This window comes from Dermacentor andersoni, chromosome 1 (assembly GCF_023375885.2).
Source record: "Dermacentor andersoni chromosome 1, qqDerAnde1_hic_scaffold, whole genome shotgun sequence".
In the NCBI taxonomy this organism is placed as follows: domain Eukaryota; kingdom Metazoa; phylum Arthropoda; class Arachnida; order Ixodida; family Ixodidae; genus Dermacentor; species Dermacentor andersoni.
In genome coordinates this window covers 91,548,766-91,575,354 of record NC_092814.1, presented here as the reverse complement: position 1 = coordinate 91,575,354, position 26,589 = coordinate 91,548,766, and the positions used below count along the sequence as shown (strand labels likewise).

The window sequence follows — 26,589 nt, the reverse complement described above, 5'->3', positions numbered from 1 at the left end:
CGTTATACTAAAACATTGTGTATTTGGCTCATGTTGAAAATTCAGTCATTCCCACTAGCTGTTCTCGCCAGCCTGTCCCTTATTATACTGCATCAAATGCCCCTAAACTTGGAAGTATTTGACCTTGTGCCAGTCATCACTCATAACACTTTCTGTCAAGCAATAAGCTCAGAATTGGGGGTAATGTTGCAAAAAAAGAAAAATATGTCCACCCTCGTTGTCCTCAAATCCAAAAGGCTGGCTTTCCTGCAAAGTTCAAACGTTTAGTGGCTAACGTTGCTTTACAGGCAAAATTTTGCTAGCAGCACAAATGCACCACAAAATTGCTATAGATAGAATAGATAGATAGATAGACAGACAGATAAACAAATAAATAAACAAATGCCAAGAACAGTTTGCTTCGCACAGCCAGCAATATATTCGGTTTGATTCGAATATTTGTATCCAACCGAATATTCAAACATTTCCGGATATCTATTTTTCGAATCGAATACATATATTAAAAATATAATATTCGAACTTCTCTAATGTTCCAACATAAATTAACCCAACTTGCTAATAAATGCATGTACATATCATTATTCGATTCGTATTCGAAAATTTTGATATTTGCACACCCCTAGTTCCAAATCTGCCCTTAGTCCTCCATGATAGGTCAAAAAAGCTCGGGTTGAGCCTATACAGGCAAGTGCCGCTTCCTTATGGGTGCGGCCTGAGCCATTTTGACCTATGACAAAGGGCTAATGGGGGATTTGCAAGAAAAGCAGGTTGGAATAGTTTAATTATCCCAGACCATGACTTGTGACTGCTTGGTAAACACTTGCACAACTTTTTTTTTTAATTATATCGCGATGCATGAGAAAAAGTGGAGTACATTGAGGAAAATCCATTCACTGCCATTTCTTGCAATGGCGAATAGAAAATGTTTCTTCAGTTGAACCTACAGTTGAATTCGCTCCAGTGTATCAAAACCCCCAATATGGGCTTTGCATTAGGTTTCCCCGCGCATAAATCAGAATTTTGAGTTGTGAAACTCTGCATAGTAAAAATGATGCATTGAGCTTTGCATGGGATATGTTGCACACAGTTCCTAAATTTTTAATGCCATAGTTTAACAAAAATTCAGTTGCACCATCCTTCGTGGTTGGTCTCAAGGCCATTTGCACTTCAATAATCTGATCACAGAGTAATCAAATTCATTATTCCTGCAGGTGGGGTTGCCGCCACCACAGCCTGAGGAGGCGCCAGCAACGTTGGGTGTATCTGGGGCATCAATGTCCGCATTCCCTCAACCACAGTTTTCATACCATGATATCAATGTGCTTTCTATGACCAACTTATCCCAGCACATCCAGATAAACAGCCAGGTGAGTATTCTTGCTTTGGCAATCCAAAATTGGCACTTCTAAATTATCCATGCACTTCGCTGTTTGTTTCATGTGTTTGTTTTCTTTGCCCCTCTGGGTACACCTATCTACGCTGAGATATGCCACATAACTTTTTAATGCTGTGGTTTATTTAAGCATTGGTGTCATGTCTCTAACAATTATTTGGCACTTTCATTTATTTTTTGCAGAACCTGTCGGGTTTGAACTGCAGTTTTTGTTTGTGTCTGCATTGAACCTTCGAGTATTACTAAATCCTATTTCTGACCTGCCAAAGCATTTGCATGCTCTTGCAGGCTAAAAAAAACCGCATTGTTTACAGTAGCTTGAAAATGTATTTGGAGTATATGAGCTTGGAAGGTATTTACTGCATACAGGGCACATTGTAAAAAGCACCAGATGTGAAAAGTGTTAGGAGTAGAATTTATCTTCCAATTGGAGAATGAGAGTTAAGTAAAAATGAATGTTTTGGGTTGCATCGGCATGTGGAAGGAATGATTAACAAAGTACTGCACCGCTAAAAATACGCTGGAGGTCTGTACAAGCTGTTTATGATGTACATGGCTAAGGGAGAATGTGAAACACCTGCAAAAGTTCTATTTCCATTTATAAGCAACTTCTGGGGCAAGCTAGTTACTATAATTACTAATTTGTTAGCAGATTTCAGGTAAAGGTATGAATTTAAGTTAACCAACCACATTGAAATCTTCCAACACGTACATCGTATATAAATCTGCAAGTTTGCTTTTGCTTCCTGCTGTCGTGTTGGCATACAGCTTGACCAAGTAGCTATCCTCACAATTTGTCTATTGAGAGTGTTTGTTGCATTACCACATGTTTTCTGGACTCTGCCAAAAAATGCTTGGAAGATGCATTTAAGAGAAGTTGTTTTTCTTTCAGCTTCCACTCTTTCAGGCACATCCTCATTTAAAACAGTATGTGCGCACAGCCATAGATCGTGCGATCCAGGAATGGATAATGCCAGTGGTGGAACGCTCTCTCAAAATTGCACTTACAACATGTGATCAGATTGTTCGAAAGGTATGTTCCTTTCCTGTCTTGTGCAATCTAGCCTAAGAACTGTGCTTCTGTGGTTTTTCTCTTATAGGTATTGTGCCATGTTTAGTTAGCCATATATGCACTTCCTAATCAGACCCTGTATGATTCCCTGCTCTATTTTTTGTGCAGGATTCATGGACACATTATTGCACACATGCCAGTCTTTAAAAGTTAGTCAGGTTGTTGCCTATACTCTCACTTTTACTAGCAAGGCAATTTCTGTTTCTGAGTTTTGTTTCACTGTTTCTAAGCGATCTTTGACAACTGGCATAAAATGCAGTAATCTGCTGTTGAGGCTTGAAGGGGCAGTTCTGGTTAGTCTAGTTCATTGCCTCTTCGAAAGGTGGTGGGTGGTCTTCCAGGTGGTGTTGCCTCAATGCTACAGCCTCTGTATGTTTCCTGAAATAAACCATTGAAGGACAACGTTCAGAGGCTGTGTGCAGGCTGGATGGCTAAGAGTGATCATCTTGTGACACCAGGAGGAAAGATTGCAAGAGACCACCAGTGAAATAGTTCTGCGCATGAATCCCAATGATTTCTGGGGACACTGTCATCGCAAACTCTTTATGCCACTGGATCACCTGTTACAGTGCGACTCAAATTGAAGCAGCCGGAAAGGCAGCTGGAAGTGTGAGCTAAAAAAAAAAAATTTGCAGATTCCTTGTTCAGATTCTAATTCTAAATATTTCCAAGGTGAGAAAATAAACGCCGCCGCTGGTTCCCGTAACTTAGATCCATGTTTTAATAATTGGTAGCTTGTTTTTAGCCACAATCTTTGTGTACTATAGATTAGGCATAGTGGTAGCTGCAGAAAAAGATTGCTCAAAATTCTGGGTTATTCAGATTCAGTCAGATGTTTGGAGCACGTACAAAAAGCCTGAAGATGCTTGACTGGGTCTGGGCACTTGTGTAATGAATGCACCCCCCACCCCCAATCATTGCATAAAAGTGCATGCAATTCTGCGAGTAAATTTGATACTCAGTTCATTAGCCTCTGGCAGATTATTCGAACTTGGTGGTAACTGACTAAGAGTTTAAATACTTGTTCACTAGAAAGGATTTTTATTCTAGAAAAAACTAAGAAAGCTTGTCATCGCAATTCTGTACACCCACAGGTTTGCATCACGTGGCTTGGTCATTTTGTATTTCATTCTTATGCCATTGCTATAGACAGGCCAAAGCATGATTAGTTTTTACACAAAGTCTGCATTGTTTGCACACTTCAAACTTAGGTTGACTGAACTGTCTGTGCTTCCCTCATGATGTGCTTCGTTCGCACAGAGAGCAAGGATGGAATTGGTCACATTGTAATCTGCCTGATAATTCTGAGCAGCCAAAATTTGTTCAGAGCATAGAGTAAAATTGCATGAGACGATGTTGCTGGATGCACAGATGTGCACAGCATACATAACTGCAGACTGGCCAGCTTTGCGATTGTGTTTGTTCCATGGTTTGGACACGAGGGACAGGTACTGGATTAAGACCAGTACTATAGCATCCTTTCACCTGTTTCAGTTTCAAAGGGATGCTGGCAGTATTGAAATAATAACATTGCTCTTTCACCTTTTCATAGTGGCCAAGTTTTTATACGCTGTCATAGTTTTATCTGAATTCTCTCTTGCGTTTTATAATATATTGGGTCAGCTGGGATGCTGTCAATATGTCTGAAAAACTACATCCTATTTTTCAGTGCCTCAAAAATCAATCAATGACAATATTCAGGTATTTTGTGGGAATTCTCACTAGTAGTTTTGAGAAAGAAAAAACAAGGCAGCTTTTTGGCATCAGAATAGCAGTAGTTTATAAAGAAGCGCATCAACCCTTTGAAAGCTATTGTTGTCAGCATATCTGTGAAATGAACCTGGCAGAAGTTAAGTGAATCCATCTGTACATAGTAGACCTGATGAAGCAGTAGTGCGACTACTACATGCACTGATGCAAGCCTGCTTAACGCTCACGTGGGAAATAAATTGCTTATGCCACCCACAGGAATGCATGCTAATAGCCTTGTGTCAGCATGGCTTAGTGAAACTGTGGTGGTTTGTCCGCATATCTGAAAATTTTAAATAAAGAGGTTTGAAATACCAAGCTTTCACTTTGCACTTCCGGGCACCTTGCTTTTCAGTAAGCCAATTTTATTACTTCAGAAGCTGAAGGTTTATTTTGTGCACACCTTCCTTGGTTACTGCCAGTGATGTGCTATAATTGCACATGTATTTGGTTTAGTCACTTTTATACCAATTTGGACCGTGAAACACTTCAACATAGTAAAATAAAGCATTGCTGATCTGCTAGCAAAGCTCCAGTGAACATGTGAGCCAAATATTATTGCACTGCATGCAGTAGGGAATTTACATCATGTCAAAAGAAGTGAACAGTCGCTTGTTCTCGCATCCCTAATGTCACTGAAAGCATTTAGCGGACCAACACTATTGACCGGTTTTGTGATAAGAACATTCTCGGTAGTACACCATTGCCGATTTTGAGTTAAATGAATGAAAAATATGCAATGTCTGCGATCTCAAAAGGGCAGAAAATTTCACGCAGAATTTCTTCTGAAATTTCTGTAAGGGGAATCTCAATAAACGGAAATTGCTTAAACGGAACACCATCCTCATGGTCGGTTGGTTTTGTATTCATGAAATTGTATTCAGCTTTGTCTCTCAGTAAATGGAACTCCTGATAAACGGAACCAATTTCCCTGGTCCCTTGAGGTTCCGTTTAAAGAGAGGCCACTGTGTACGTAAGCATTGTGCCACTTGCTCACTTCCACACAGCCTTGTGTCATTATAAATGTTATGAAACTACCGTATTTTCGTGATTCTACACACTTCCTGCTATTTTCGCAAAAAGAAATTTGGGAGAAAGTTCATGCTTTAATCACCCCCTCTTTTTGCAAGAAAAAGCGCGTAGCCAAGGCTGCCAAGCACATTTGCTCACTCTGTCGTTGAGCCAGAGCCATCAGAGTCCTGAAGTAGTACCGTATTTACTCGCATAATGATCGCACTCGCGTAATGATCGCACCCCTGAATTTTGTCGTCAAAATTCGATTTTATTTATTTCCCGCGTAATGATCGCACCCCGAACTTGCCGCAGCGATATGTCGTGTGCCAATTCTAGCTAATAATGATTGCGCTTACCATCTGTTTAATGCTGCGCGAACGACTATTCAAGACGAACCAGGCGGTCTGCACGCACCAAACACTCTTAAGTAGATGCCTCATTTCATTACTTTCATCACTTTCCGCACTTCCATGACTAAAAGAGGTACAACCAAACTTGCCTTTATTATGTGTAGGCTTTATAATGGTTGTGGTCAATAACAAAAAAGGCGCCTTTCGATTCTTCTCATCTGCACTCGTGGGCAAGCAACAAATCGCAAGCGGCAACGATAGTAGCCACGTTTACACTGATACGTTAAAAGTGTACTTTATTCATACGCCAACGCTTGTAACGCAGCTAAAATATTCACCCACCCTTAGCGCAAACGTGCGGTATTAGGATAGTAGTGAAGACAGATGCCGCAGTTTCCGCAGCATGCCCGCCATGTGTTTCTATGTCACTGGCAGCTAAGCGCGCCCATCTGTTTCTGCCCCCTCAAAGTGGACATGGCTACATTATTGCCGCAAACTTGCCGATATTAACGATATTATTCATTACTGATACGGAAAAAACTGTTTCAATGCATGTAATGTACTCACGAGAAGAAAAAAAATATTGCGTTCGGCGCTTTCGGCTTGCTCAGCCGGCCGCCATTTTTGTTTTGGTGTCCCGCACCCGCATCCCGCAGCAAACTGGGGACGAAAAAAAATTTTTTTTTTTCGCGGGAAATTTAACCCGCGTAATGATCGCACCCCTGAATTTGCGTCAATTTTTTCGGACAAGAAAGTGCGATCATTATGCGAGTAAATACGGTACATCGGCGTCGGCACGATCTCTGGCTTCTTGCGCACGGCCGCCTGGATCAGTGTGCGTGCCGATGCAGGCGGCTGTGTCTTGCATTGCTGTGTTTCAACATTACACGACAGATGGCGGCACAGAACAGCAAAAACTAAGCCCCTCCCCAAAACCGGCAAAAAGCAACCCCAATAACTATCAGCGTGTTGTCACATGGGCTTGGTATTGGCAGCTCTCTGCAAGTTTCGAAGGCAACGCAGGAGCATGTTGCGTTGTGAACGCATACAAGCAGTAGGTTCGCTGTCCGCACCTAGGTATCTTTCTTTTGAATGGTTGCCAAATAAAATGTTAATTCTCACGCCCGTCTCGTTGACATATGGCCACGAAAAGGAGGGGGGGGGGGGGTCATTTATATTTTTTGAATTAAGCACCCCCCCCCCTCGCTTTCGGCATCGTGATCGTGAAAAAAAAGGGGTGCTTAGAATCAAGTAAATACGGTATATCATCCGACCAGTATAAACAGCGCTGCGGTGACACGATCTCCTGCTGTTGGTGGTGCAAGGTGAATTGATGAGGCAAGGTGTGGCGACATTCCGATCATAAGCCGTTATCCCACCTTATTGCCTTATCTATCTGCGTCGAGCCATTATCAACCGTGACCAACTGTACTCTGGCAATCTTGAAAGCAATCTGCGATGGAGACACCACGCAGCGAGTGCTGATAGCTTCCTGTGCACTGTGTTCTCGCCATTTATTTTGTGCTGAAGCAAGAGACAACCCAAAGGTACATTCGCTCGCTGCTGCGGGCCCCATCTTGAAAGCAATCGTCTTAGGTGACAGAGGGACGAATGTTCAAATGTAGGCATAGATATGTTTACGCATTGAAAATCGTTTAATCTTTGCACTGCGCATAGCTGCGTCTGCTGCGTCTGCTGCACATAGCCTCTGAGATGGCAGTGGTGTGTTGCGTAGTATAGTCCACAAGGTGCCACAACGAGCCCTATCGCCACCACAACACAACTTTTGGCCGGGGCTTTGCCCTCTTGGCTTCTCCAGTTTAGCTTCCAGCATGCTAGCCAAGACGAAGAGAGATAAATTCAAGTATCGGTGCCATAACTCCACTTACAGTTGAAGGATTCTAAAAAATTTTGTCGCATGAGCTTTGTTGGGCAATGTACATTAATAGTGATGCCATTCTATGATTAGAAGTGTTTCAGGGCCCCTTTAACCCTTTCGCTGTCACGGACGTACCGGTACGTCATCGCGCTTCCCCCCCACGGTGTCACTGACGTACCGGTACGTTCTCTATCATGCGTTCAAAATTTCGCGCCTGAGCGCAAAGCAGGCGCTCCTGTATTGGCCACGCCATCTGTTGACTCTTTCTACAAGTTCGTATATTCGCTCCGACCTGTGTTAGTCCATGTATTGAAGAGTACGGTGCGACTGCCACTCCCCACTTTCTCTTTGTCGAGTGGCGCGGTGGCTCCGCGTTCGCTGGATCATGCGTCGCGCGCGTGTGGTTATGGGTTCAAGGGTTGTTCTGTAATCTCCGCTGGTTTGAAGGTTTTTATTTTTCTTCTGTTGGCGTGCCTGCTACGGCGCGTCAAGTTCAGGCGCACGTGCCGTTGCCTCTTCAAAAAGGGTGACTAGATTGCTGCTTTCGCTCTCTCGCCGCACCCTCGCTTCCGACTTGCAGCAATAAACGTAAAGCCCTTCGAACTTTGTTTAGCCTTTTTCCATCTCCCTCTGTCTTCTTGATCACGCAACGTCCCATTTCTCTCCGTTGCGCGGGCGACTGAAAGCGCATCCTCCCTGCGCGCGGTTACTTTCGGATGGCTCGGCGCGCGGGACCTTCGTCTGCTCATGGGAGCGGTGGCTGAATTCCGATTCAGAAAACGAGCCGAGCTCGGATTCGGACTCGGACAAAGTCGCATGAGAGGAAGAGGGTTCCGCATCGTCAGATTCGGATGTTGAACGGATTTTATAGTCAGGCTGATGATGATGATGATGTTTACTAACAACAGCTGCAGAACACTGAAATGTGCATATTGCATTGACTATGTTATTTGTATACCAATCATGATCAAAAATGAATTGCTATGTTCATTCCCTGTTATGCTCGTTCCCTGAAACCAAGCCGACACTGGGGGTGCGTCACGGCCAGAAACGTCCGACAGCGAAAGGGTTAAGACATGAATTCATTGAATATTTTTGCATCTCTATGTGCAGGACTTCGCATTGGATCCTGAAGAGTCCAGATTGCGTGCAGCAGCCCACCACATGGTGCGGAGCCTGACAGCTGGGATGGCTATGATTACTTGTCGAGATCCAATGTTGATGACCATCAGCAACAATCTGAAAGCTGCCTTTCACACTGCACTGAGGGTAAGTACATTGAATCCCAATTGAAGTAATCATAATGAGCTGGCACAGTACAGTTGAATCTCAAAACATTAAAGTGAAAAAATAAAATGCAGATTTCGTTAATTTAAATAAATGTTTGGCTGCATTCAAGTACAATGCTGCTAATTCTAAGCACCAACATTCATACACTTTCATGTCTCTCTCTCTCTTTTGCTTTGCATGGTTTTGCAGGATATTGCTACAGAGCTACATTGAAATTTTTGAGGAGTGCAGGGGCATTAGCTAATTTTGTGCCGAAGTGGCTGGCTGTTATGCTGCACTCTATTGAGTCAGTTGTGGTGTTGCTATTTTTGAGGTTCACATAAGACAATTTTTAATGCAGCTTCAAGGAGCAAGCCTTCCCCAAAAGGAGCTTTTAGAACAGGCAACCACAGTGGTGGCTCAAGAGAATGTGGAACTCGCCTGCTGTTTCATCCAGAAGACTGCCATCGAAAAAGCCATCCCCGAGATTGACAAGAAGCTTAGCCAGGCATGTACCTTTGAGACTTGGTGCAGGTGGGATGTCATTCTTTACGACACCACTAAATGAGGCATTTTTGGTCTTCATAGGAATACGAGATCCGCAAGAGTGCTCGCAGTGAAGGCCGGCGCTACTGTGACCCTGTCGTCTTGACATACCAAGCTGAGAGGATGCCTGAGCAGATTCGGCTCAAGGCAAGGGCTCGAGTTCTTACATGTTCATACCATACGTTCTTGTTCAAGGGCTGTGTCTCTCAGTGTTGTTCTAAATCTATATCCCCTTCAGGCACTGTGTACACAATTGTGTACTAGATAGCGTATCGAAAGAAAGTAATGATCAAAAGAACATACCTATCGCCTGCATATCGAAACACTTCTGATTGCACCTGACCTGAAACTTTGAATAATATATGGAAACATTTTTAGTAATATCACGAAGACGGCGGGGTGTTCGCGCGAAGCATCAGTAAGTTGCCATTTAACTAGTTCACTTTCATTGTTTCTCACAATGTTTAACGTCGAGTAGCTGGATAGGTTCCTTACAAGTATGTTAGACATGAAACAGTTAAATTTCTCATCTATGGCATTCCTGTACAGAGTTTTTGCATGGAGTCCACAGCTTGAAAACATAACAAAACTCATTGCAGAATTGGAAATTTTGAACTCGTTATCAAGCTGTGCAATTTTCATTATGGTGGAGGTGTAACAAATGTATTGAAACTAAATTTTCATTGGACAGAAATAAGGTATGTGCCACCAGCAGTAGTGGGACATGGGGTAAAAGAGAGAAGTCGACGTTCGCCTAGCGATAATGGAACCTCGACTGGTGCTCAGGACCGTTGGTTGCGTCCCAATAAACCTTCTCTACACAGAGTAGCCTGTAACAACATACAGTGGAACCCTGATTATAAGACTTTCTCGGGACCACAAAAAAGTGTCGTCAAATGCGGGCGTCATAAAATCCAAACATAAATTATGCCTATAAAAATACTACTTATGTTGCGCGACGGATTTACGAGAAATTTCAATGTAAACTAGTAACATATTCTGCAGGGCTTGGAAACCCAAATTACCAAAAAAGTAAATGCGATAAGAATTAATACTGCAGTACAGATACCAATCATACTTTATTCAAACGAACCTTTACGGCACTCCACTGCCCACTGCCACGATTCCCGCCAGCCGGCGCTAACTTTTTAAAAAGTCAGTAAGTTTCTTTTGGACCTTGTTTGATCTGTGAACCAAGAGCTTTCGCTCGAGTTGGGCAATGTCCAAAAGGAGGTCCTCTACGGCGTCACGTGAGCAGATGAAGTTCCGGATGCTGTCTATGTGCCGTAGCACCTCGGCAAACGTGATAGGCACAGTCACGGTATCAGTGGCATCGTCGTTGTCCTCGTCCGATGGCACAGCGGTGTCGGCACTAGGCAAAGCCTCCTCGATGGCGTCACCCAGCAACACCTCGACGCAGATTGCAACGTTGTCGTCGGCCTCCACATACTCTGCGAAGGTCGTGGTGAGGTTTAAACCCTCGAAATCGTCATCGGTGAAGCCTGCATCGGCTTTGAGTGGCATTGAGGTGATTGCGTCCGCAGCAGAGGAGGCAGTCAGCCACAGTGCTTGAACGAGTTAGCGATTGTGCTTCGCAACATTGTGTTCCACGAACTGGCAATAAAATACATGGCGTCGAGCACTGTAATCTTTTTTTCCGACTCTCTGTGCTCCATAGCCGCCAGCCGACGCTGCACTAACCGCTTCCTGTGCCCTTGCTTGACGCACTTAATGATGCCGGCATCCAGCAGCTGCAACCGGCTTCTACAATTGGGTGGAAAAAAAGCCTTTATGTTCCTCAGGCTGGACGTATCAGGTGGGTGGCACGGTGCGTTGTCCACGAAAAGCAGGATTTTCCTCGCCTTAGCACCCATTTTGTTTTCCAGCTGCTGCAAAAAATTGCTGAAGAGCGAAGATTTCATCCACGCCTTTTTGTTGAAGTTGTAGCTGCACGGCAGCGACTTTGCAAACTTTCCAACAATGAGCACTTGCAGCCTCTCGGAACCATCCTTGTTAGCATTGAATAGTGCCGTCGCACGATCTTTACTATGCTTGCCACCATGACAGCTGTCACCCTTAAATGCAAGGGTTTGCTCGGACTGCATATGGTAAAAAATACCGCTCTCATCGACGTTGAAAATGTCGCAGGGCTTGTATGCAGCAATCATCTCCGGCAGCGACTCCATCCACTCGTTCACCGTCGAAACGTCCACGGAAGTGCTTTCTCTGCAGGAGCGGCTGTACACAATCCTGTTTTGTTTTTTAAAGCAATCCAGCCACCTGTTCAATGCCTGAAAGTCGTCGATGCCCAGACTCAATGCCACAAGGTCCGCCTTTTCTTTTAGAATGGCACCGTCAACGTTGATCGCAGAGCTCCGTGCTTGATGCGGCCACTTGACGAGAATTTTTTCTGAACTTCTCATGCTGTCCTTCTTTTGCCGCTTTCCACTTGAGCCCGAACTTGTTGGCATTCTGCAATATCACCACCTTGTTTGCCAGGTTTCTCTTAAGTGAATATTTGGGTATCCCAAAGTCCTGGGCAATGCTGGCTTTCGTGGCTCCATGCCGCTTTTCCACTTCCTCGATAATATTCAGCTTATCACCGAGCGACAGAACTGTCCGCTTTAGGAACATCGTGTGTCGCGTTGCTCCACACGACTCAAGACCTCCGCTGAACGCTGGTCGCTAGGATTATGACGAAAAACACGTGCGATACCTAGGCCTCTCTGAGCTACCTTGTCGGCGAACTGCTGCTGGGAAACTGGAAGGAGAGAAACGTTTCTCCAACGCGACTGGAGGTGACGCTGCCGAGAAGAGAGGGAGAAAATGATTGTAGAGTAAATATGGTGCCATTTCAGCACAGTCCTGTGATTGGTGATCACCATAGTTGGTTGCACAAAAAGGCTTTCCACATCGCAAAGAAACTGGGCGGCTGGCCCCGCAAATGTGTTCTGAACTGCTCGTAGTGGCACAAACTTCGTGAAGCCATCAACTGACTTGCTGACTTTGTCAATACTGTGCAGCTTGCCCTGTCACTTCGCACCAGGAACCTTCTGAAAAAGACATTCTATGCATGCGGCGATGTACCGTCTGACATATCGCTTCATGCCTAGAAACCAGTAATTTCCTTTAATTTCGACAATGTTTTGACCACAGCAAAATATCCGACGTAGTCGTGGCAAGCTTTCACCACATGCCAGTGCACATGCCTTGGCACCACCCAAAGCTGTGCTACCAAATCACACTCGTTCACCTTTTGGAAAACCTTTCCATTGCTGATATGGTATTAGCTTTGAACATGCCGATCTTCATTGGACAGGTGCGGCTTGCTGCTCAGTTACTCTTTTGAAGGGCCCCTCACCAGGGCTGTGCACAAGGAGACATGACTAGTGGTATAATTGAGTGCTACATGAATACCGAGGCAGAACAAGTGGATCGCAGAGCGTGATCATGTGCTGGAACACGGTAGAAAATGGCATAGTTTGGGTACCTGGGCACATGACTGCACAACCGTGGGAACAAGCAGATGAAGCGGAGGTACATCGCTCTTGCTTTGGTGTAAAGTAAAACAAAAAGCACAGACATTCTGTGTGTGTATTTTATTATTCCTCTAAACTTTAGTTCGTCAATTCAAGCAACAAATTGCACAGATAACAGCTGTTGTCTTGAATAATTCTTGAAGTCACGTGTCACCACGAGCGACGTCACACTCCTGAGACGATTACGTAGACACAGGGGAACATTTACGTCACCGTCCGGCTTGGAGCACGGTGGCTGCGAGGGAAAAGGGATACGGCGTTCGGATTGAAATTTCAGATCTTTCCGCGGCGCATAGTGATGTAATACTTTGCAGACACGATAATCAGCCTAACGGGTACCTCGTCTATCTCTGTGGCTGTGCGCTTAGGAATTTTCTCTTCGGCTTTCTTCCAGTTAAAATTTGTCAGCACCAGCTCCTTTTCCATCTGATTCTCTTTCATGCTCTTTTTTTCATCAAGTACAACCTTATCATTGCCTTGGAAAGACTTGGCTGTTATTTTTCGGGTGTAATTTAATGCCACTTCTCCTTCCAGTTTGTTTCTATCTTTGTCTAGGATATGTTGTTGTATTGTTGACTTCTTGCCTAATAACTTTGTGGTTCCAAAATATTCTAGGTGCAGCCTTCTTTTTCTTACGTATTTCTGACAGCCAACGTTTACTTTCGCCTTTTATCTTTGCTTCCACCAGTATTTGAACTATAGACCTCTTCCGGTATACTTCCCATTTATTGGCCACTTCATCCTGCGGCAACTGCGCCTTCTTTGGCTGCCTGTGCTCTTGGGATGCTTTGTGTCGTTCGGCGATCACTTCTCGTATCTCCCTGTTCCACCAGCTTTTCAGTTTCTTTTTTCCTTTTAACAAACATTTTGTTTATCTTTCTGTATTTCTGTCTTTATTATGCTTATATCTCCCTGTTCCACCAGCTTTTCAGTTTTTTTCGTTTTCAACGAACATGTTTTTCTTTCTGTATTTTTGTCGTTATTACGCTTGTAAGCTCACTATATTCCCACTCTTTATTTGGCCATTTGCAAAGTTCTTCCTCGACGCTTGTGACTGTATAAGGTGGAAACTTGGGTGAGCTGGTGATTCAATATCGACATGTGTGCACAGCGCTAAAGACTAGGACTGAAGGAAGAACACAGCACAGGCACTACGTACATACGCATGTCAATATTGTGACTATATTTGTTTGTTCAGCGTTCAAATTTGGACTGGCCATTTTGCATTCCTTGCTCTCTTTCCCAACTACATATCCCATTTTCAAAATGATGTTTATAGTCACTCCCTATGCTGCTATACCCTTCCTCGTCAATGACCATTTTTCTCAACTTATCACAAATTCCTTCTGTCATCAGACAGTAATCAATGGTCGATTGCCTACCGTAAAAACCGCACTATAGGTCGGACCTGAATATAGGTCGATCCCCCAACTAACGAATTCTAAAAATGAAAAAAATCTTTTTCAATGGCAAAAGTACAGAGACACCCTTGCCTTGAAACAAATGCGACCCAGCCGGTTGCACAATGGTGACAGTATTCATTTAAATGCTGCTCGCATGTGCACCCGGCCAAGTTTTTAATATTATCGCACGCCCACCGTCCCGTGTGTTTGTCGGCACCTTATTAACGGCGCTGAGCGGTGAAACAAGAGATACGCGCATGTGTACACATGCGCTTACTTTCGCTATTTCGCCGCTCAGTGCCGTGATGATAAGGTGCTGACAAACACGCAGGTCGATGGTCGCGCGATACTGTTAAAAAGTGGCCGGGCGTACAGTACAAAGAAAGACACAACATGCGCAAGCGGTACTCCGCATCAGAGCAACACCTTTGAACAGAGTCGTCCAAACTAGAGTCGGATGACGAGTGCTTCTCGCTGCCCAGTCCAGAGGCGCGCGCGATCTGTACCACTTTTAAACGGATGCATTCGGCAGTCACCGGCAGCGATCTTACACGCAGCTCCCGGACGAACTCCGCAACCTTGTCTACCAGTTCTGCGGTCCGCCCACGAAATGACGTTTTCTTTTGGTTGCTGCAAGTTGTAATACGCTGCTTCTGCCTCTGCCAGTTCCAAATGCTCCTTTCGGATACTCCAAATTCACGCTGTGCTGCCAGGCTGCCGTGGGCTTCCGCGTACTCAATCGCCTTTTTCTTGAAGGCGACGATGAATTGCCGTCGGCTTCCGCTCATTTTGAAACAAAATGTGAGAAAGCAGCCTTTAACAAATACAACTTTGTGACAATGGAAACGCAAAACTGCGGTGCCACAATGTCGCCACGCCGTGCTGCTGCTGATGGCGATGGCGGCTGTTTACTTCATCCGCCCATTGTTGCAAGACTTCCGTAGTTTTTCCGCCAATGTCCGGTATATAAGACGAGTGTCGACTTTTCGCAATGTTTTTTTGAAAAGAAGTTCGACCTATATTCCGGTTTTTACGGTACTTCCCACATGATCTGCCCTTCACACTTATGCCCTGTATTCACGATAACAAAGTTATATTGCTCACAAAGATCTAGCATTGACTTACCGTTGTTGTCGGTATAGCCATCCAAATCCTGTATGTGGGCATTTGTGTCATCTAATAGGATACTTTCAGCATCATTCCCGAAACCCTGAATATCAGTACTTATGCATTCCACTAACTCTTAATTCTTCTCTGTACAATTCAAGAACCCAAGTGTCCAACCTGGAAATGTCCCTACCGCCACTGTTTTATCGCCTTTCACTCTCTCCAGAATTGCTTCTGAGCACCTTACCAGGTTTAAGTCGCCAGTGATAATTACAATTTCACTCTCTCCCTGTTTCCCTTTGTCCTTTTCCGTGTGATTTGGACTTGACCAGGGGCATTGACCCCTGCACTCCTGCTCTTTTCCGCGTGGCGACCTTATGGTAGGTGCTGCTCTTTCCAGCTACCCCCTCACCACGTCGCACGCATACCACGTACTTTGCTGGCACTCCCTCTGCTGTCACGTCAGGGGACTGCATTCTATTGTCATGACCATTCTCGTTCACAATGGCGGCCCTGTTCAACTTTTCCTTGGCTGCTTGAATTCTTTTTTCCAGTACCTTCTGTGCATCAGGCTCCATATTTAGCTCATTTTTGAGCTTTTCAACCTGTTTGACAAGCTCATCCTGGAAAGCCTCCACTTTGTTCAGCCTAGCATCGACATCTCAGTGTGAGCCTATTTACTCAATTCCCTCTCCATTCTCATCTGTCCCCTTGTCTGCCTTGAGGGACCCCCCACACACTGTACGCTTTCCCGGCTTTCTTGCCATGTTTTGTACGGCTTTTTCTAATGCAAATACTATAATAATGCAGAGCATGTGCCTTCTAGCAAAAACCGATATGCACACTACCTAAATCCATAAAATGCCACTAAGTAATTCTCGCCAATGTTTTAAAAGCAATCAGTGCCACACAGACTTAAGGTATGCCACGTTTTCACATATTAAACGGCATGGCCACGCTCTCACTTTCCTACCAAAGTATTCCCAATACCAAAGCACATACAGTAAAACCACTAATAGCTATTAGCCTTGCCACTTCCAAAATGCTATTTAAAGGCTATAATTGACTTGACGTACCACCCAATTGCACATGTTGAAGCACGTGGCGTGAAAGGACGCTCCGACTCTCCTGCAAAACCAAATATACACGAAACACATCCGCGCACATGAAAGAAGAAAGAAAAAGAGGAAACTACCCAATTATTATTTAAAGGCTAAAAAAAATCTGGAAATCAAAAACAAAAGCAAGCTCGAAGCATGCACAAAAAACTTATGATTTCGTTACTGCCACGGAGCCATGGAAAAACACGTCCATCCGCCACAAAATCTCACGCTATGCCTCTCATGGATGGGTTGATGGATGTTATGAGCATCCCCTTTGGAACGGGGCGGTGGGTTGCGCCACCAAGCTCTTGCTATTATACTGCCTAATGTCCTACCTAGGTTAAACAATAAAAACAAGAAAAAAAAGCACTATGAACTACCCCACCCAAGTTTTCTGATCCCCTATTTCGAACTGTGCTTTTTTTGTCCCCGTTTTTTGACGTTTCCCTACTTTTCTTCCACCAATCCTCTAATCGCCTCTTACTAATGCCTATTGTGGACATGTTTACTTTTCCACTGCTCTCGGTGAACCCAAGTGATTCAAGGAGGCCAGTGGTGCCTAAATCAACCGCTGGGTAGACGTCTTCGCATTCTAATAAAACATGCTCCATAGTCTCCCTAGCCTTACCGCAGCAAGCACATGCTTCTTCTTCCGTCTTGTATCTCACTTTATAGGTGCATGTTCTAAGGCATCCCGATCTCGCTTCGAAAAGTAATGAGCTCATTAGGTGGTAGCAACCGCCACCTGGGGTGCCGACCGCAACTCATCTTCGCCATGGTCTGAGATTGCATGGCATGGGGGGGCTCATCCTAGAGCAGCTTTAACGGAATGTAGCAGATTTGAGCAATTGTAGCAGCAATCCCACCACTGTGTGTGGGGTGTCATTCTGCATGGCATTCACACAGAGGTGGCGCCATCTATTGAGCGGCCTGCACACCAGGAGTGCTCACACAGACGTATGTAAGATCTCCGACTGTAGTGTTGTCGCACACATGATGTAAAGCAAATGAAATGTAAACCTATGGTTTACACATGACGAGCTGTCTGTACAAATTCCAAATGTCTTAGTTGGCATGAGATGAAGCCCACTTCCTGTGTCCTGCCTGTGATTTCCCTCCTATTGCTGAAAAAGCTTCTGCAAAATATTTCTTTTCTTTATGTTTATTCTCTGTATGTGTGTTGCACATTTAGATAGAAAATAAAATTTTTAGGAGTATTTATATGTGCCATCAAAGTGTTAACCCTTTGAGGGTCAATGACTTAAATATACATCGCCGCAAAAAAGTCCAAAATGGTCGATGCCGCTTATTTACGACGGCGCCTGTACGTTTAAAACGCGCGCCAATTTCCTAGCTTTTTCTTTTCTGACATGTGCTGCCACTATGTGGAAATACAGGGAATTTTTTTCTCGCACCTCCTTTTTTCGGTTTTCGTTCCACGGTTTGTTTGAGAGGTAGTTTGCTCCGGCTCGTCTATATACTACCGCTCGCGCATTGGCGTGCGGGCGGCAGTTGGTTTGGGTTTTGTTTCGCAGGCGGTTTCGCCTTCTTGTTCTCGCAAAAGTGATGGTTATCTCGTTACTAATCGCTCAAAGGGCGACTGCCTGATTCTCGCTCGTTCAATGCTCACGGGGGTGTGCACAGGAAGGATTCCGCCGTGCATGCGTTTCCTTTTCTTTTCTTTTTTTGGAGACTTGCAAAAACGAATTGCCTCTCGTTGCCAATAAGATGAAGATTAGTGCAAGTTTGTCGCACATTTTGCTTTTCTGACGGGCACACAACCACAGTTTTTTTTTTGTTTGTGTGTGTGTGTGTGTGTGTGTGTGTGTGTGTGTGTGTGTGTGTGCGCTCGTCTACGCAGTTCGATTACGCTATAGATGTAAATATTGGTGTAAGTACAGGAACATTTGACACTTGCGAAATATTCTCGTGTGCATTTTCTAAGCCTTATATGTATAACAATTCATCAAATTTTTTATTCATAGAAGTTTATTTCCTTTTATTATTGTTGTTATTGACGAATAAACAGTACATGTATACCAACGCAAAATATTTTATTCTCACTTTACGGTCACCCTAGAAAAATTACGGTAATTTTTTTTTTTTTTTTTTTTTTCGAAATAGGTCCCTCAGGCGAATTGGAATTTGCAATAAAAAAAAATCAACCCTGTGTGGTCGCATATGCTGAAAAAAATCGGCCCTCAAAGGGTTAACAAAGCTAGCCAGCAGAAAACTCAATCATTTTAACATGTTACTGTCAGCACAACGTTCATATCCTGGCACACAGTGACTTGTCCATTTGCACTTCCTCCATGCAGCATTAGTTTTCATGTCATTCTAAGCACATTTCACGTAAAACCCCTAGCTTCATCATCAAATGTTGTGTATGACAGTATGGCCTCAGATGCTGCTATGCCCTAAAACATCAAATATCTCTACACACTGTGCATGAAGCTATGTCAGAAACTGCATTTCAAGGTTACTGGAGTATGTGCCAGCAACAACAAATTGTGTATTGTAGCGAGCATGTCTGTTTTTCAAAGCAGATAATTTACTTTTCACTGGCTTATTGCCTGCATCTAAGGAAGTCCAACCCCTATATTAAAAATTGTGGCCCTTGTACGAGAATGTATGGTAATGCTGACTCGCTGAAGTCCCAGCCTTACCTTTGAAACAGGTTTCCTTTAAGTGTACTATGTGTGCAGGTTGGCGGTGTGACTCCACAACAAATGGCAGTATATGAGGAATTTGCACGGAACATCCCTGGATTCCAGCCTATTTCTGAAAGAGATCAGCCTTCCTTGTTCCTTCCAAAGCCTGTGGTTAGTTGCCTTAATGAATACTTTTTTTCCCATTTGTTTACTTTATAAATTGGTCTCTTTATAGCTCAGTGTTGTTTGCACAGGTGCGACAGAGTGGCTTTGCAAGTTCTGTGGATGACATGACACACTTGTATGACAAGATAGTTTCTGAGCTGGAACAGCAAGTTCATGGGCTCCTAGGTACTGTTGTGCCCTCAAACCCACAAGTTGCAGCCCTGCATGTGCTGCATGAAGCAGTGCTGGTGGCACGCAACTCAAGGGAAGCTGTTACAGCCATGGCTCTGCTTCAGAAGGTACGTTTGTAACTTGTCAGGCCAACAAGAAAGCAGCAATGTCAGCCAGTTGGTTTACAATCTTGAATTGAAAGCAACGATAACGAACAGGGCACACAAAGGAACACAGATGTGGATGAATGTTTGTCGTGGTTCCTGCTTGTGTGGGGGTGCAAAAGAAATTTCTGATCTTTCGTTGGGCCTTCAGCAATTTTGGAATTCAGATGGTCCAGGAAAGGATTCTTAGGTGTTGCCCCATTGTGAGTCTGGAACAGAAAATCGTAAGAGTTGTATATTTCTCTCATGTTTAGTAGAGCTGCTCGTATGCAATATGGATAATCTCATATGTTAGATGTAATGCAAGCCTTATTTTTAGTGGAGATAATTGTAGCCCAGCTGTCAATTACTGAGCTTCTCTGAAATTAATAGGTGCTCAGATAGATATAGATTGCCTTGGTACAAAAAAAACTAGGTGCAAGAAACATACTAAGTTTATAGCAAACCAGGAAACAGGCTGACCTTTGTGTAGTCATCTTTTCCCTTAATTCTCGGCAGTGAACTAGCATTGACCTATCATTTCCACCAGCTGTGACCCGAGATGGAGCATTTTGACTTCCACCTTGCTTTCTGGCTGACCAAACCTTTGGCGTCAGTAAGACAGATTTCCTACTCGAGCTAGTTCACCAATCTTGCTTTATCTAGCATTTTTCTTGGGTATCTTCATTCTCATGTGCTGTACAATAGTCCATACTTAGCATAACCATTTTTCATTCATTGAGGCTGTTTATGCATTGAGGCATAAGGTTACCCATTTGTCTGGAAAAAAAGAAAAAAACAATGCGTACACTTTGTGGTACTGGCACACCATGTTGAGGTGTCAACTCTCAATTCAGCAATTTTATGGGAACAGTTAAATGCTCTGAATTTAATGCTTGGTATAGTGCTCAACCTGGGAATACCCACAGGAAGCAGCACGTCCTGGTAGTCTTGGTGAAATTTTATGAGGTGCCTGTGTTTTTTGTGCAGACGGTGGAGAGTATGGCTGAAGGGCTGAGCCACTCGCTGGGAGCAGACCCCGAGACTGCGTTGCGCTTTCGCGAGGCCCACCTGGCAGTGCTGAAGACACTGGCCGAGGGTTACGGTCACCCGTGGGCAGCCAAGCATATAACACGCTTCCTTCTGGAGCTGCGTGAGGAGATTCGTTGGAATGTGGATGTAGTGGACCCTCTGCTGCGATCAGGCCTGCTGGTGTTGGCCACTTTTGACCTTCATCTGGCCCAGTCCATGGAGAATGGCATGAATTATCCAGCGGTTGACTTTGCCAAGCAGCTCGTGCGCTTGTACTTCTCTGAAGGTCGTCATGGTGACTACAACCTTTCAGAGTCGGACCTGTGTAATACGCTGGAAACACTTGTGCGCATCAATGCTCACTCGAGGCAACCACAAGAGGGGTGAGTAATAGCTTCCCTCCATTGAGCAGTGTTTAACTTGAAGGTTAGGGCTATCACTGAACCTTGACATAAGCTATTCTCTCTACCAGAGACTTATATGTATACAATGATACGTGAGTAAGCATGTCGCAAAAGGTAAATCCCTTAAGAAAAAGTACTGCCCCCTCCCCCCCCCCTCCCCCCCCCCCCCCACTCCCACCGCGATAGTTTTAGAATTTGCAAATCTTCAGATTGGTAGGTATGTGAATGTAGTGTTGTCCACTCTTCATGTTCTCTTGCTTATCTGTCATTTCATTGGCAATGCGTTTTATTACTTCTATTTATTTATTTATTATTGCCGGGGAATTCATGCATTGTTACTTTACTCGCCAACTGTTCCTTCGGACACTATATATTTTTTTAACCTGCTTAATTCTCTGGACTTCCGAACAGCACTGCCAGCTACTCCAAAGAACCAATGCTTCAAGTTTTCGGCGAGACACTGTACAGCCTCTTCCTGGAAACTAGGAACATTATTTATGCATGCGATGTCAGTAGAATGGCAGTTATCAAAGTTGCCCCTCTTCAGTAGTACTGAGACTTGGACCAGCTGGAACAGTTACACATTCAATGGCACGAATAAAAAGATGAGGGCATGAAAACACATAAAATATGAGCATTTACGCTGGTGCTGTTAAAAACAACAGTTGATTTTCCTCTTGGAACTTGTTTTGTTCCTTGACGAATCGGACATTATTGGGGTCTCCTCTGGGGCTGAAAGTAGGTCAGCAACTCGGTTGCTGACCAACTGTTGCTTGATGGGGCTGTGCAATGAATACAGTTTAACTGTAATTATTGCACAGCCCCATCAAGTGGCAGTGTTTATGATAGGTTTTTTAAGGCGACAGGAAGAGAAGCAATGTGGATCAGACAGTAAACTGCAATAGCCAATTTTCTGGTTGACATTAAGAGAAAAAGATGAAGATGGGCAGGCCATGTAATGCGTAGGGTAGATAACTGCTGGACCATTGGAGTTCCAGAATAGGTGCCAAGGTTAGGAGGAAGCGCAGTCAAGGACTGCAGGAAATTAGGTGGGGTGATGAAATTCAAAAATTTGCATGCGCAAGTTGCAATTGGCTAGTGCAAAACAGGGGTCGTCGGAGATTGCTGGGAGAGGCCCTCGTCAAGAAGTCTTTTTAGTACATTTCTATTGTTGTTTTTGAAGATTACCAATAGTTCCCCAAAGTTATCCATTTGGTGTTTTATCATAATGACTTGCACTTTGGCCTTGAGCTCAGTCATGTACAGTCAAACCTTGATATATCGAACACGGATATATCGAATTATTGCGTATATCGAACAATTTCTATATCACATGGAAAATCGCATGCATTTTTAATTCTTTATTTCGAACGGGGCCGGATGTAAAATGGATATATCGAACTCCGCCGCCCCAGACCAAGTGCGCTCTGTTGACAGGAGGCGAGCTTTCCCGCAACACTATCGAAGATAGCGGCGGCACGATCGGCGTTCCAGACTGCTGCGTACGACAGCTGCCCACATCGGTTGCGCCGAGGGCGCCATTTGAACGTAGCGGCGTACACACGCGGTGGCTTGGAGCCAGCACGGCCGCCTCGATCACGCGCGCACGGCGAGGCTTGCCCCCGCCGTGCACGCATGATCGAGGCGGCCGTGGAGCCAGTTGGAGCGCTTTGTCCGTGCTGAGCCACACATCATGTGCATTGCGGACTTCGTTGGCGGTGACGACAGCACCGAAACAGTGGCGGAGTTAACAGACGTGGAGATCGCGGCAGAAGTGACTGCTGAGCGGCCAAACGAAGACGCTGCCGAGGCTGATCCAGCAAGCGCTGATGTTGCCCCGCTCCCGACTGCAACTGATGCTGTAGCTGCTTTGGCTGTTGTACGCCGCTACTGCGGCGCAATAGAAGGCACTGGACTGTCTCTTGTGGACCGTTTGGACTATGTTGAGGACGCCGTGGTCAAGCACGCGGTTGCTAATATGAAGCAGGCTACGCTGCTTCAGTACTTTCAGCGAACTAAATAAATACTTTGTTTGAAGCTTCATGTGAGTATCTATTGCGCCACGATTGGTTCATTGATTGATTTGCGCTAGTTTCTGACGCGTTTTCTGCGTGATTTTATATATCGAATTCTGGCTATATCGAACTATTTTGCGATCACCGCGCTGTTCGATATATCGAGGTTCGACTGTATATCATGCAGAGATGTTTGTTTTTGCCCACTCAGTGGCTGCATTATCACATAGTCACAGCATCACACTTGGTAGCTCCTTCTTGTTTCTAGTCATCACTACTGTTGCAAAAACAAATAGCATTTTGATGACCTTATAAGTGAAAGTGAAAGTTTTGCATTCCATGTTCTTTCATTTTTATGCTTGGAGGGCAAGTTCATTGCAGATTGTAACTATTTTGTGGGCACTAAACTTCAATTTTTTGTGTAAAACAATTTCAAACCATGCGCATACCATACCATGAGACATTGGTACCGAAAACAGAAGCTTTGGATACTGTCATCCAACACCAGATTCTCCTTGTATCTTGCCAAATAGAATGTGCAAGGCCACTAGCCACTGGTAAAGTTTGATGGGTCACTTGATGCAGTGTAATTGGCGCATAACTGGTGAGACATTAGGTTTCCTGTGTTCTTGTGGCATATTGAGGTCATGCTTTTTCAGGATGGTATTTCTGTCCGAAATCTTGGCACTTTGCAGGTGTAGTTGCAAGCTCCAGACTTTATTGGGATAAGTAGTACAGTGTTTGATTTCATGCATTAAAGAAGCAGTAGACGAAGTGCAGGTCTGTACACTTTGTGTTCTGCAAGTTGTTGTGGATGTAGATGTTTTAAGTGATATGGGTCATTTGGAATAAAATTTGGACTATGTTGTGCTGCAGATTATCCCAAGTGATGGAGATGCTACGTAGTGGAAGTGGCGGAGGCGCAGTGGAGTACGGGGGTGTGCCCAGCAGTGGGCCAATGTCAATGATGCACTCGGGCATCAGCCAGGCACGCGAGTATGATGACCCACCTGGCCTGCATGAGAAGACAGAATTTCTGCTACGGGAGTGGGTGTCAATGTACAATGCCCCCAGTGCTGGCAAAGACTCTACCAAAGCTTTCCAGATATTTGTACAGCAGGTAAGACTAAATTTTAAAAAGAAAGATGAGCTGTAGGATTTCGATAGAAAGATCATGTTCAAACTGATATTAATGTATTTTTGGTAAACAGTGGTTTCAATTGCCATGTAAACTCATGCAACTGCAGTTTGGTCCCAGCGTTAATTCTCTGCAGCAAAGCAACTAGTTTTTTCCTGACAGTCTGGTTCACTCTCACAGCAGACTGGAATCAAATATGCAGTGTGCAGCTAGCTGGCCATATCATGTGAACCAACTTTTCTGGCAGGTGTGCCGAGCTAGTGTTATGGAACAAGGGCTCTGCTGTTACGTTTCACTACTTTACTCAAAATATTTTGTTTAGCTTCAAACGGTGGTGGCTATTTTATTTGTCACATATTGTCTGTTGTGTTGAGCTTATTTGTTTTGGTTATGTTGCAGATGAACGTACAAGGCATTTTGAAGACTGATGACCTGATCACCCGCTTCTTTCGCCTGAGCACAGAGATGTGTGTAGAGCACTGCTACAGGGCCCTCCTGGAGCAGACACCCAGCAATGCAACAATTGTTCGCTCAAAATGTTTCAACTCTCTTGATGCATATATGCGCCTGATAGCCCTGCTGGTCAAGCTCAGTGGAGATGCATCCAACCCAACAACCAAAGTCAACCTGCTCAACAAGGCTAGTCCTGAAGTTCGCTTTATATGTTGATGTTCATGTGTAAACAGGTACTAGGGAGGAACATGAAATATAATCTCCAGTTAAGTAAAGAATGATTAACAGATTAGGGAAACTAAAGAGAAATAGTAGTAAGTTAAACATCTCCACCAGTTTGATTAATTAAGGGTGGTTACGGAGGGGCGGGACAGAGCCGCTGGCCGAAGGTACATGGACAATTCGTACACCTGCGAACAGATACTATTTTGCTAAGGTTTGAGCGTTGTTGTATACAGTTGACTGTGGGCAATAAGCACATTTTTTTTTCTGGGCTGTTGTAATTGGGGGTGCAGGATGTATGCAAAAAAATATGGTATGTGATGTTACATTGTGGTTTGAGCAGAAAATTCGAAAATGGGAAATTTGACCTTCAATTTTTTCCACTTGTGGTCAAGTTTTGTGACGAAGGAATACAAATAGAATTTTGAGTATTTTACCAGCCTAAATTATATTTTTAATATTGCAGTTTAATTATGTATATTTAGCTATGTTTTTGCACATTATGCAGTAATTACATTGGTCTCTGTGTAATTTGCCGTAAATATGCATGTCATTTTTGTAATAGGAGCAGCGTACCATTCAGTGCAAATTTTTTTGCCAGAATTGCACATTATTTTTTTCATCGCATTTCTAACCAACTCTAGCTCTGCATATGCAGTGGCATTGCACTGAAGTTGGCCGTGTGGTGGAGCATTTATCGCGTGACAGTTCACTCTTGTTTAAAGGACATGCGACACTCGTATGCTGTGCTGTGTAGGAAATATTAGTGGTTTTCTTTTTTCTTTTTTCCAGGTGCTTGGCATCGTGGCAGGTGTATTACTTCAGGATCATGAGTCGCGGGGTCTGGAGTTCCAACAGCTTCCTTACCATCGCATTTTCATGATGCTTTTCCTTGAGCTGAGTGCACCAGAACCAGTCCTGGAAGCCATTGGCTTTCATGTGCTTATGGCCTTCTGCAACACTCTGCATGTTCTGCAGCCATGCAAAGCGCCTGCTTTTGCCTACTCTTGGCTGGAGCTCATCTCGCATCGTGTGTTTTTGGGCCGTGTCCTTGCCCTGACTCCCCAACAGAAAGCCTGGGGTATGTTTGCCCAGCTGCTGAATGACTTGTTCAAGTTCCTGGCTCCTTTCCTTCGCAATGTGGACCTTGAGAAGCCTATCCAGCTTCTGTACAAGGTAAATCTGGAACTTCCTGCTGAGCTTCCCATGCTGCTACAAGACAATCAATCCCCTTTCTGTTGCAGGGCACATTGCGGGTGCTGCTGGTGCTGCTCCATGATTTCCCAGAGTTTCTGTGCGATTATCACTATGGTTTCTGTGACCTGATTCCTGCAAACTGCATTCAGATGCGCAACTTGATCCTTAGTGCATTTCCTCGACATATGCGACTGCCTGATCCTTTCACGCCAAACCTGAAGGTTGAAGTACTGCCAGAAATCACGCAAGCCCCTAGAGTTCTCACGAACTTCGCTTCAGTCATTCAGCCTCAGAGCTTCAAAAAGGCAAGTATTGTAGCATAGCACCTCCATGTTACTAGTGCGTTTCTCTTCTTTGTCTATAAGGGAGCATCTCGCTGCTCGTAGTGAAGGCCAGTCAAGATGTACCCATTTTAAGGGACAAACTATCTGATGCATTATTAGCTTTCAAAACCTTAATCCAGAGTTGCTGTTGAGTTTGTAGGTATTGCATTTTTTTAACACCTTTCTTCAAAAAAGGCAGGCTAAATATTGTTTTTGCTTGCTATCTATCTGTTGGTGTGAAGAGTAGAATT

General features: G+C 44.3%; 1 protein-coding gene across 4 annotated transcripts in view; it reads left to right on the top strand.

Annotated features, from left to right (window-relative positions):
* Not1 (CCR4-NOT transcription complex subunit 1) overlaps positions 1-26,589 on the top strand; it is a 122,591-nt gene that overhangs the window by 81,885 nt on the left and 14,117 nt on the right. For all 4 annotated transcript variants that reach the window (XM_055061772.2, XM_055061771.2, XM_050191829.3 and 1 more), the window contains 12 exons: positions 1,212-1,367; positions 2,286-2,426; positions 8,571-8,726; positions 9,088-9,234; positions 9,315-9,419; positions 19,130-19,246; positions 19,330-19,539; positions 20,545-20,969; positions 23,882-24,125; positions 24,543-24,782; positions 25,611-25,994; positions 26,063-26,320. In XM_055061772.2, the coding sequence (XP_054917747.1) occupies positions 1,212-1,367; positions 2,286-2,426; positions 8,571-8,726; positions 9,088-9,234; positions 9,315-9,419; positions 19,130-19,246; positions 19,330-19,539; positions 20,545-20,969; positions 23,882-24,125; positions 24,543-24,782; positions 25,611-25,994; positions 26,063-26,320 (2,583 nt within the window). The remainder of the gene's footprint in view (positions 1-1,211; positions 1,368-2,285; positions 2,427-8,570; positions 8,727-9,087; positions 9,235-9,314; positions 9,420-19,129; positions 19,247-19,329; positions 19,540-20,544; positions 20,970-23,881; positions 24,126-24,542; positions 24,783-25,610; positions 25,995-26,062; positions 26,321-26,589) is intronic.